Consider the following 12,714-nt stretch of genomic DNA (forward strand, 5'->3'; position numbering starts at 1 on the left):
AAAGATATAAATCTATATTCTTTCTACATTCTGAATGTCACATTATGAGGTATGAACACCTTGTAAGCATGTGTGATATGTTTCATTATTAAATTCACTTTGATTATGTTATCTCAGGTTGTTGTGACGGTAATCCGGCCAATGACCTTCGGCTACCCAACGGAACACTGGTGTCAGATGTAGAAGACATTCCCGTATTTCTCCACGGATGGATGGTTGATACGTCAGAGGACACAGATTACTTCCGTAGAGTAGGAGACAACTGCACCACAGGCAACTGCTCCAAATGTTTTACAATGCTCAACCAGAGACCTTTCTCTAGATGTCACCACAAGGTACTACACACACCAAATATATACATACAATAGTGGCCAAAAATGATTATATTTATACAATATTTGCCTTTAAAGTCCACTCAGGCTAGATTAAACCAGGGATCTTCAACTACATTTCTTTGAGGGTCAGATTCCAAAAGTATAAATAGGATAAAGTTCTTCATTTCCTGTTATTTGTCGCATTTTGTTCTTTTTATACAGTTTTGTTGCTGTTTCTTATAGGTCATATATTAAAACATACACAAATATTGCATACAGTATTCTTGCCTTTTCGTGATATTTAATTGAAAGGAATTTCAAATTATTTGTCTTTTTAATTGTATTTATATTCCTTAATGCATTAGTTTACCCAAAAATTTAATTGCTTTTTCATTTACTCACCACCAGTCCCCAAGTACATTCAAGATGTGTGTGGCATTGTTATTTCAAGAAGACAGGCTTTTTATAAAAATACTAACATTTGCTCATTTGGCAGACACTTTTATCCAAAGCAATTTACAGTACATTGGATTTCATTATACATTTATTTCTGACAATTCTCAAGCCCCTGGGATTGAACTCATGACCTTGGAATAGCTAGTGCCATGCTCTAACCACTGAGTCACAGGAAACCATATTAATAATTTAGTTGAATGAATCAAAGTCAAACCACCAGTAGAACAATTTTAGTTAGTACAGTACAAATTATTAAGACCATAAAACTTCTTTAATGGTTTCTATAGTTTTTTTTCAGCAGGGCAATATCACATACCAGTAGATACCTTTACAGTTTTCATTAAAACCAATACAAATCCCTTTAAAATCATTGCTGAAAAAATAATACAAACCATTAAATAAATTGCAATGGTTTTAAAGGGATTTGTACTGGCTTTAATGGAAACTGTAATGGTTCTACTCATATGCGATGGGTTCTATCGATGGGATGTTAAATTATACTGGAAAATGCCCAAAACACAATACACAAAAGAAATTTGTAATGGTTTCAATGGAAAAAGCTAATGGTTCATAATGGTATTTTAATGGAAACCATTACAATTTTTGAGATGGTTTCTATGTTCTTTTTCAGCAGGGAGGGTATTCATCACAGAAATTCTGATGGATTCCATTAAAATACCATTATGAGCCATCAGCTTTTTCCATTAAAACCATTAAGAAAATAGATAACATCCCACCAATAGAATCCATCACATACCATTAGACACTCATACAGTGTCCATTAAAACCAATACAATTCCCATTAAATCCATAACTTCTTTTGTTTTTTACAAAGGGTTTTATATGTATATATATATATATATATATAAATATATATATATATTATTTTAATGAATAATAATAAAATGAATAGTTAAACTCACACCCTAACACACACCCTAATGTAAATGTAAAATTACATTTTCTGTTGTTTTTCGCAGGTTTCTCCAGAGAACTTCTGTGATAAGATCTGGGCCGGTGATCTTCATTATAAAGAACACGAGTGTGATTTTCTGGCTGCTTATGTGGCCATTTGTTACACACATCAGATCTGCTTCAGCTGGAGAACAAGCAGTTTCTGCCGTGAGTGTGTTTAGATACAGACAAAACACCAGTCAAACGTCTCAATGATGTGTCTCTTGATCTTTTAAAGACGCCGTAAAATCTAAATTTTTGCATCAGTATTTATTTTAAGCCACTTAAGTGGGTTAAATGCTTGAAAATAATTTTGTAGTCAGATATAATTTACGCTTTAAGTTTAGATTTAAGATGCATGAGTTTTAAATGCATGAGCTGGCAGAGAAACTAAAATTTCTTTACTGTAAACACAATCCCATAATGCACCTCATGAAGTTTTTGCGTGTTGTAGCGCTCAAATGTCCTCCCCGTAAGGAATATCAAGCGTGTGTGAACACATGCAAGACCCGTACGTGTCAGAACCGCGATTACTACGAGGAAACCACCTGCTCGTCCATAAGAGAGGAGTGTGTTTGTAAAAGTGGGACCATCCTGCACCGGGCAGACTCCGCCTTCTGTGTCACGGAGCAGCAATGCGGTGAGAACGCCCTCACGAAGCCTTTTAAACAAACTGCTTTTGTGACGCATGTGTTCATGTTATTCACCTGTGATCAGTTTGTACGGATAATGAGGGTTCTCCGCGGGCTCCTGGAGAGGTGTGGAACGGTTCTCTGCGCGGCTGCTGCTTGTTCAAGTGTCTGGAGAACGGCAGCGTCGTGCCTGTGGAACCCGAGTGCAGTTATGAACCCGCGCCGCTGTGTGAGAGAGAGGGAGAGTATGCAGTCGACGTGCTGGAGGAAGGAGTATGCTGCCCAAAGAAGATCTGTGGTATATAGAAATAAAAATAGAGACTAAAATCCAATTCACATACTTCACATTATACACTTGTGCTGGTAAAGAACACCCTTTTTAGACATGTGAAGACTTGTATTGGCATATAGCAGATCATTTTGCATCCAAGTTTAATTGATGTCTTTTTGTGCAGAATGCAACCTGACCATCTGTCAAAGTGAGGTGCCCAGTTGTGAGAACGTAAACAAGCTGGTGATCGGCTACAGCGCTATTTCATGCTGTCCTGAGTATAGATGTGGTGAGAGAGACATACACGTACATGCAATCTTGTCTGTGATGGCTGTTAATATGTTCAGTATATAAGGACGAGTGTTCTGATTGGTCTGTCAGAATGTGATCCGCTGTCATGCCCAAGCGTCCCGTCTCCGCTCTGCAGAGAAGATCAGTTTCTGGTTGAGGTCAGAGGAGAACGCAGCTGCTGCTTCAGTTACCTCTGTGGTAATTACTTCAATACTCTTTCAAATAGATACAGGCCATACAATCCTATGGAAAAGTCTTTTTCGCATCTGGTACACAACAGTCGATATACACATACCTATAGACATAAGTCAGCTTTACAGAATTAAAGGTATTCTTCAGGCAAAAAAGGCAATTCTGCCATCATTTACTCACCTCTCGAGGTGTGGCAAATCTGTATTAATAAAAAAAAGAAAAGAAAGATATTTGGAAGAATGCCTATAACCAGACAGAGTTTGCCCCCCATTGTCTACCATATTAGGAAAAACACAACGGTATATAAAAGTGCCCCAGAACTGTTTGCTGTCCTACATTCTTCAAAATATCTTATTTTGTGTTCAACAGAACAAGAAATTGATAAAGTAATTTTTCCTACTATGGTAGTCAAGCAAGATCTGTTTGGTTATAAGCATTCTTCCAAATATCATTCTCTGTGTTTGTCGGAACAAATAAAATTATACTGCAACAAGTCGAAGATCTGTAAATGATGACAGAATTGTTTAGTTTTGTGTGAATTATCCCTTTAACGTCTAAGTAATTTTGCTTCATTTTGTGTCTGAAACTTTTTTTTATCAATTGAATTACTATTATTGTGAATAACCTTTCATTTTTTATATTTTCAATGTGATTTGAGTTTAATTTAGCTTTTTTGTTTTCGTGCTTATTATTATTATTCTGTATTACTATACAGGTTGATTTAAGTGCCTAAAGTTAACTTTTCAGTTTTTTGCTAATGCAACATTTCTAATTTTGTTCTTTACTAAAAACAAATTATATTTTAAATAATATATTATCATTAAACAAATAAACTATATGTAAATTAGGGCTGTCATCGCATACAGAATAAAATTTTGTGTTTAAATAATATGTTTCTGTGGATATTCTTTTTTTATTAATAAACACATGCACATTTATTTATAAAATTATGTATTTATTTATATTTACCAATAAATTCAATTATTCACACATTATTGTTTATTTTTATATTTTATTGATCTATATGGATGTATTTGAATGTGCTTAAAAATAGAAAATTATTATGTACTGTACACAGACAAATATCATGTGAACACAAACTTTTCTTTTGGATGCGATTAATCGTGATTAATCTTTTGACAGCCCTAATATAAATGCAAATAAAACATACAAGAATATATATTAATTTCAAAAAATTTATATACAATATAATATGTATTATAATATATTATTTCAACAACATATTCTATATTATGTATCACAATAGTAATTCTGCCCAAGAAACATTATTGACATAATCACTGTTATGCAGTTGCCTTCATAGCTTCTCATCACAGCATAAACAGTAGTTTTGCATGTGTTTTGCAGTATGTGAATCCTGTATAGAACCTATTCCAGTGTGTTTGCCTGGAGAAATACTGGCTGTAGACATAAACACAACCAATCACTGCTGTCCAGAGTATCACTGCGGTATGTAACATACACTACAACACACAGTCATTTGTGAGTCATTACGAGCCGGTCATCATGAAAGATTGAAGTGGTGTGTGTTGATCTTTCAGTTTGTGACAAGAGTTTGTGTCCTGAGCCCAGCGTGAGTTGTGCTCCTGGAGCTGTGATGGTCAAGAGATCTGTGCCAGAGAGCTGTTGTCCAGAGACCCACTGCGGTACGCACACACTGTTCTGTTTAAATTAACATAATTATTTATACATTTTTATCTACATAAAACATTATTTAGAAGTGAATAAAGACAAGAGGTGTGTCCGAAATCACACTATATTAGTAATCAGTTATTTGTTCGTTTCTACCCACAATACACTCTGATTTTGAGTGCATCATTATGTTCCGTAGTTCCTTCTCTGATATTACATCATTTTTTCTGCAGTTTTGTCTCCCAATACACCCACAATAAAATACACAATAAAAAGCTTTCCTGTATCTCTGTGGTAAGAGCATTGCGTTAACAACGCAAGGTTGTGGGTTCGATCCCAGGGGAATGCATATACCTATGTAAAATGTATAGGATAAAGCAATGTAAGTCACTTTTCAAAGCGTCTGCCAAATGCGTAAATGTAAATGTACACACACACTATCAAAACATTCATTTGAAAATCAATTTGCTAAATGTAATATTTGTGTTCATAGAGTACAATAAAAATATCATGATACGTGAATATGGTTTAAAGTTCCATGGTGTATATTAAAATACATTAATTTCAATACCACACATTTGTAAGAGTTCACAAGTCTCAGCTCATAACATTTAAAAACCCTGTTTGGTTTTTACAGAATGTCAGTGTCATAATATCACACGCCCTGTCTGCACTGTGGTAGGTATTTTAATTTACAGTGCATTTTAATTTGCATGCATTGTCGAACCAACTACCTATTGTCATGAGTAAACTTTCTGTGATGTCAGTAGGTAATATGGGAGCTGACCTTTGACCCTTGATCTCTGTGTGTTTAAGGGAGAGGTGAGAGTGGAGGAGGCAGATCAGGGCGGCCCGTGTGGATGTCCCCTTTATTCCTGCAGTAAGACTTCCGCACAAACACACACAACGTTATATTTAATTCAACTGATTTCAAACACAAGTGTGCATGTGTGTGTGTAGAGAAGGCCGAGGTGTGTCTGTTTCAGGGCGCGACAGTGTTGAACCCGGGTCAGTCCATGGTGCAGTATTTTGAGGGGGAGCTCTGTTACACCGTTCACTGTCTGACACATAAAGATCCCGGCACCGGATTCTACGCCGTAGAGGTCACCACTGCCAACTGCTCCGAGAAATGTGAACCTGTAAGTCACGTGATCAATCTAACATAGTGAGACAATGATTTGGATTGTATTTGTATTTATTAAGCACCAATAAACACAACAGCAGTTGAGCATAGTGCTGTACAATTGAAATAAAAAACAAGGAGCAAGAAAAAGAAAAAAAAGAGTTTGCCATGAACTAACAAATATGTGCAGCTGTGGAAAATTTTAAGAGACCATTTTTAGTTTTTCTGCATTAAATATTTATAGTTGAGTGTTTAGGTAAAATTATTATTTTTGTTTAATTCTGTGAACTACTAACACTATCTCCCAAATGTCAAATAAAAATATAGTTTCTATTGGCATTTATTTACATAAAATAAGGTGAAAATAGCAGAAAAGATGCTCTGGTTTTTTTCAGACATCCAAAACAGCAAAGAAAACTAGTTCAGATTCACTTTTAAGCAGTAATATTTACTACATGTATTTAGGAAAAGTTCCAAAATTATTTGTTTATGTGATGACCTGGATGTTTCTTGTCATGCTGTCAGTCATCCACATTACTTTCGGATGACTTTGTCACTCCTGAGCTTTGATTTTTCATTAGACACTGGACTGAAATGACCACAATACATCTAGAACTGCTGATTTAATTAACATTTGTTAAGCTCTCTAAATGTTGTGTATGTTCATATCTGAACACAACCAGCATTTTCCATGATCTTGTAAATGAATGATTATATTTTACTGCAGCACCAGATTTATGTTCCCTCCTCTGATCCACACGTCTGCTGCGGGTCCTGCAAAAACATCTCATGTTCGTATCCCAGTGAAAACGGAACTACTGAAGTATTCATGGTATTCTAACACATACACCCATACAGATGTTTATCAAGCTTTTTCATTTCACAGACTTGTAAATAATGTTGATAGCCGCTATAGACTTTCCTTGCCAAAGGCACTTTTAACTCATTCCCCGCCGTTAACAGGATTTTCTGAAAAAATACTGTGTTACATTTAAAGGTAACTGCAAATTATGTATGCACCGATACCGATTTTAACAAATAACTATCTGCCGATTCCGATATTGGATTCCGTTTTATTTACAAAATCCATTTGTATTTTTTTTTGGTGTACAACTATGTTAATATGAACCAGTATCTAACATCTCATGTTTTTTTCAAGTCTACTTACATTTAATTGCACATTTTTAGTAGCAGTTTTGTCATGTGGTTAACTGGACTTTTATTTTGACGACGGACTTTCTTTTTGACGGCTTGCCGCAAAGTTTGACAGCAGCTTCTCTCAGATGAAACGGTAAAATGCGGTAAAAATGTATCTTATATCGGCGGCAGATACATCGGTGCATCCCTACTTCAAATAATAAAAAAAACATGACACGTGTGTTTGATTTCCAGGCAGGCAGCTCGTGGGTGGCTAACTGCACACGCTTTGACTGTCTGGAGACTGCAGTAGGTGCTGTTGTTCTGGCGTCTGGAGTGGTCTGTCCTCCGTTCAACGACACCGAGTGTATTCAGGTCTGCTTCCGGTCCTCTGGTTGTCGTTTACTTTTGTATAGTTTGAGTCCTAATCTTTGCTCTGTCTCTTTCAGAATGGAGGTATAGTCCAGACGTATGTGGACGGCTGCTGTAAGACGTGTAAGTTTGTGTGTGTGTGTGTGTGTGTGGTTGGCCTTTCTGGGAACGCTGGGGTCTGTTTGGAACAGCATGATGGAGGGGCAGTGCTGGGCTTTACTTGCTGCTGGTTGCATCTGTGGTTAAATTCTCACCATTGTCCTTGACAAAATAAACGGCTTTCTTGTACCTTCTTTTATATTGTACATATTTCCCTGTTCCTTGTCCTAAATATCCCTCTACAATACAACTAAACACAAGCTGAGCAATTTTCTGTATGAAACCATTCTTGCGTAACCTGTCAAGAAAAGCCAATATGACAGTTCCTCAAGAATGGCGTTATGAACAATTTACACAGAAATGTCTTCTGCTTGTGTCTCACAAATAAGTTTGAAACAACCTGTGCAGGTTTTTGAAGACCAGTTTTCTGTATGATTCCACTGTCTCTGGGCGGCATTAACCTGTCTGTCTTGCGTGTCATTTGGTGTTGGTTGGATTTGGTGCTATGGGGTTGCTGTGATATTTGTGGTTCAACTGTCTTGTGTCAAAGCTTGATGTACGAACAGATTCAAATGAAACAGAATCATTACGATTCAATGAACAAGTGGTGGACGACGGTGGACGATGCTAATGCTAATACGGATGTCTACACAGCAGGGCGTCCAACAGCAGATACAATTAATAAAAAATGTAAACAAAATGTAAAACATGTGGATTAGGTCACTGTCTCAACAAACGGCAAATTCCAATAATGGTTTTGTTGCTTCAGTGTGATTAAAAATCTAATTTTACAACGTCGCAATAAGTAAACGACATGTTATTTTACACTATTTGCTCGAAATTCTAATTCATAAAATAACACTATTGGTAACCCTCCAAGCAAACTAAGTAATCTCGCAATGTGCTGGCCGTCCATCACAGTCGGTCTATCACTAATAATCTTTTTCTATCACTGATAAACAAAGGTAAGCGTGTTGAAAGATGTTGCATGAATTAGCTTTGAACTCTTAAAGAAGACTTTTTTACACTAGAGGATTCAGAGGTGATTTCGAGGAACATCTGGGATATGTCTTGGTGCAGTTCATTTCCTTTCAACAGCAAATGGTGGGTGTGCACATCTGCGTACGCATGAGGGCTCATGTGTGCGGCTGCGTTGGTTTGGGCTTTTTTTCTACGAGCAGAGTCGTCTGAGTTTGCGAAGTCCAGATAACATGTGAATTTGTGAACGTGCTCCTGTGTGTCTCTTAGGTGCTGGACTTGGTTTGTTGCCATTTTCCGTTAGTCCAGTAACACCCACTGCTAGTACTAACTGTGATACAGGTACCCACCCATCTACTGGTTATCTTTACTGCATCTAAATGCATTTGTGTGAGTGTGGATGTACAGTACTACAGCGTAGGAGTGGTCTGACATGTACAGTATCTCTTGTTTATTTATTTTTTCATCTGAAGAAAATGATGTATTATCTAGGCTAGGGAAACATCATGTATGGCCTGTTTTACTGGATGCCTTTTCCTGATGTACACAAAGCACACACACACACACACACACACTAATATTATATCTCTGCTTCCTCAAAACATCATTGAGATAATGTACAGTGTATGTTTCACACTAAAGGGGTTTATCTTGTGATAACAGCCAGCTGGATGTACATAAACTCGCTTATGGCAATTCGCCACATGAGTCAATTACCGCATAAGAAATATTGATTTGAAATATTTTTTAGCTCATTTTTAACAAACACAAACCTTCTGTTTTTTCCGTTTAATCGTCCTGTCCTGTATATTATTTGAAAGTAAATTACTAAATTATTCCAAACCTGTTTAAATTTCTTTGTCTGGTTTAACACACTGAAAGATATTTGCAAGATATTTAGAAAAATGACATCTCTGGGACATCATTGACTCTCATAGTAGGAAAAATCTAAATGGTTGTCAAATGGGCGCCAGAACTGTTTGTTTTCCTAACTTCTTCAAAATATCTAAAATTTTTTTACAATAATTTGTTTCTGCAATTGTAGTCAATGGTGCCAGTTGCTACCATTCTTCCGAATATCTTTCTTTGTGTTCATCAGAACAAGGAATTTATACAGGTTTGGAACAACTCGAGGATGAGTAAAAGAAGACTGAATTTTAATTTTTGGGTGGAGTATCCCTTTAAAATCACTCACACTACCCAGATGACTCTGTGTTAGTATATGCATTCCATTGAAAGAACATGACGTGTGTAAATTATGATACGATTGTCATTTTTGTGTAAATTGCTCCTTATAAACCCATTGCTTCAACTCATTGTAAGCCCTCATACAGTACGCCCGTCAGTGCATTCCAGAAACTCTCATCAGCTGTCCCTCCCACCCTCTTATACACACAGCTCTAGAGTTTTGATTTATTTTCTGTTGACACCCTTGATAAATCTTCGAAACCAGTCCTCCCTGCGCCTCCTGAATCTCACTGTTGAAGCAAATAATGAGCAAGAAAATTATTACACAAACGCTTCTGTCTTTAGTTCAATGCTTTTGAGTGAATCAATGTTAAACAGCGATTTCATCTCATATGGGTGAAAAGTTCAATCCTCCATGGCGCCGCTCCATCATTGTCAGTCGGTTGTCACCGTGGTAACTAACCTGTCAATCAAGTGAGCCCCCAAGGTGCAGTGATAATAGCCACTTAGCCTGCCGTGGGTTAAAGTGTTTAATTCTGTGTGTGTTTGCGTGCGTGCGTGTGTGTGTGTGTGCATACCCTACTTCGTTTAGCTGTCAAAACAGACCTCAGCTGGCTACATAATAGGAATATTCTTGTATAATGAACATTTCTTAGTGTACATTACAATGCTTGTATTTTTTATATCCAATGTGTTTTTTAAATGATTGTCCTTTTAACAAATGTTACAATCATTTTGACATGAAACACTGTAACCATGTGTGTTTAAAATGTGTATGTTTATGTGTAAGTCACATTGTTTTCGTGTGTGTATGTAGGCAAAGAGGACGGTAAGACCTGTAAGAGAGTCGCCATTAGGACCACCATCAGAAAAGATGACTGCAGAAGTAACGCACCTGTGAGTCTTAACCTAATTCTATTATAATCATACTATTATATTACATTATTCTGCATCATCTATGCTGTTCTATTCTGTTATTTTATTTCATTATATATTTTTCATTGGTGATGTCGCCTCTTTCGTTTACTCTCTTCAGGTCACTGTTTACTCATGTGATGGAAAATGTCCGTCTGCCACCATCTTTAATTTCAACATTAACAGTCACGCTCGATTCTGCAAATGCTGCCGTGAGAACGGCCTTCAGAACCGCATCATTCAGCTGTACTGTACTCGAAATGCCACCACAGTGGACTATTATTACCAGGAGCCAACGGACTGCACGTGCCAGTGGAACTGATTCATTTCTGTGACGTGTGCAGTAATTTTGAGATCCCAGAGAGATCACTAGCTTTGACTGCATATAGCGTAACTGTAAAACTGCAATCTACTAACACCATCGCTGTATTTTTTTTTTATTTCTTTTAATTGATGTTACTCTAACCTGTTTAGCACAGATTATAGTTAAAAACTGCTGTTAAACCAGTGCAATGTATAGATAATACACTATAACCATGTCAAAACTTTTAATTACACGGGGCAATAGTACTTAGCTCCAATATGCCATTTATACATCCTAAGATGCATATTTAGACTAAATATGCTTTATACATTTTTCCAACAATAGACATTTTCTCTTTTAATTTTTACGTAGGAGGAAAAAAACAAGCCAGTCTTAAATATGTCTCTAGAAACAAATCTCTGCACGATTTTTTGAAAGGAGCTCATTTTAGGGGCTGCTTTCCTAACTACGCCATCTCAAAACAATCACATGAAACATGATAAACTTGAATTTCATTTTATAGCCATAATGCATATACGTGCTTTCTGCAGCAAGTGAACATCATTGGATAAGTCTAATATACAGAAACTTATATGACGTTATATGTTACTGTAATTGTTTTTTATAAAACAGTACACAAGTTGATTTCAACATGCATTATGCAAAATAGTTTTAAATTTGACATGCCAAGCGTTTTGTAACATATTTTTTTACATGTTTAAATTTTGAACAGCTTTAGTAATAATTTGACCGTGAAATCATGCTTTTACTGCAATAATCAATAAAATTCTAGAAACAAACAACATAATTGAAAGTCTAGTTCACCTTAATGTAACTTCGGCAGTTATTTTATCAATAAAGTCAGCCCCCACACGACTTTGTTACATTCTGCTGAGCTGTTTTACTTTCAGGTCGAGTAATTAAGCTGTTGTTGACGTTCATATCCTCCCTTCGTCATTTTGCTGAATCAGAATTTAACGGCAGAAATAAATTCGACCAGCAGCTGATGCCCATAGAGAACTGTGTCATACAATCTGTTTTTTCTGCCAGTGCTGAACTGAGAGAATTTAAACAACATATAATGCTTAACGTGAAAGTACATTCAAATACTTCTGATGTCATGGGAAATGTGAAGTTTAATTTATACGCTCACATTCGAATACAGTATAGTGTTAAACACTAACAAACATAATGTATGTAGGAGCATGTACAGTACATATTTGTGATGAACTTCATGCAGGATTTTTTTATTATTTTCATTTATTACTGCAATCCCACCTCTGACACTCCCACGTGTGCCTCTGTTGTCTCATTCCAACAAAGTAGTCGTAAAAAGATTAGAAAAACAGGCAAAATCTACAGTCACAAAGTCTTGCATTGAACAAATTTATGTGACTGAATGAAAGCCAGACTTGTTTTGGGAGGTTTGGTTATGCCAGGGTCATCCTATAGTGTTTATGTTAAGCTCTGAGATGCTGGCACGGCCAGAGTGGCAGTGGAGGTGTGTCTTTGAGGAATGTGGGGTATTTTTTTTATTGTAGGCTGTGCTGAGCCAAAGTTTTGTTCTAAAATGCCTGTAAGAGACTTTTAGGATGCTGCTGAGGTTCGGGCAATTTGTTATATTTATACTATTGTAGTGTAGGTGGTTATTACAGTGCAGTCCTCAGACCTCAGTACTTCAGTGTAAAGGTATCTTGTGAACTCGAGGATTATGGGATGGAGCTCCTTAGACGAAGTTTTAACCTTGTTTTGGCCACTCTTGTACGTTTGTCAGGTAATTATTCATTCTTTGAAGGAGTTCAATTCTGTTTAGATTACTTTTTTTATTAATGGAA

The 12,714-nt window shown here is 36.5% G+C and overlaps 2 protein-coding genes across 2 annotated transcripts in view; both read left to right on the top strand.

The window, feature by feature from the left end:
* otogl (otogelin-like) overlaps positions 1–11,643 on the top strand; it is a 35,994-nt gene extending 24,351 nt beyond the window's left edge. The window contains exons 42-57 of the mRNA XM_056766165.1: positions 118–335; positions 1,751–1,892; positions 2,179–2,364; positions 2,442–2,654; positions 2,812–2,916; positions 3,009–3,116; positions 4,479–4,580; positions 4,673–4,777; positions 5,401–5,441; positions 5,580–5,643; positions 5,724–5,902; positions 6,614–6,718; positions 7,279–7,398; positions 7,473–7,518; positions 10,478–10,557; positions 10,697–11,643. Coding sequence (XP_056622143.1) covers positions 118–335; positions 1,751–1,892; positions 2,179–2,364; positions 2,442–2,654; positions 2,812–2,916; positions 3,009–3,116; positions 4,479–4,580; positions 4,673–4,777; positions 5,401–5,441; positions 5,580–5,643; positions 5,724–5,902; positions 6,614–6,718; positions 7,279–7,398; positions 7,473–7,518; positions 10,478–10,557; positions 10,697–10,897 — 2,015 coding nt within the window. The 3' untranslated portion in view covers positions 10,898–11,643. The remainder of the gene's footprint in view (positions 1–117; positions 336–1,750; positions 1,893–2,178; positions 2,365–2,441; positions 2,655–2,811; positions 2,917–3,008; positions 3,117–4,478; positions 4,581–4,672; positions 4,778–5,400; positions 5,442–5,579; positions 5,644–5,723; positions 5,903–6,613; positions 6,719–7,278; positions 7,399–7,472; positions 7,519–10,477; positions 10,558–10,696) is intronic.
* Positions 11,644–12,434: 791 nt separating this feature from the next.
* Positions 12,435–12,714, top strand: part of ptprq (protein tyrosine phosphatase receptor type Q) — a 42,528-nt gene continuing 42,248 nt past the window's right edge. The window contains exon 1 of the mRNA XM_056766971.1: positions 12,435–12,653. Coding sequence (XP_056622949.1) covers positions 12,591–12,653 — 63 coding nt within the window. The 5' untranslated portion in view covers positions 12,435–12,590. The remainder of the gene's footprint in view (positions 12,654–12,714) is intronic.

The sequence above is a fragment of the Triplophysa dalaica genome, chromosome 14, assembly GCF_015846415.1.
Source record: "Triplophysa dalaica isolate WHDGS20190420 chromosome 14, ASM1584641v1, whole genome shotgun sequence".
In the NCBI taxonomy this organism is placed as follows: domain Eukaryota; kingdom Metazoa; phylum Chordata; class Actinopteri; order Cypriniformes; family Nemacheilidae; genus Triplophysa; species Triplophysa dalaica.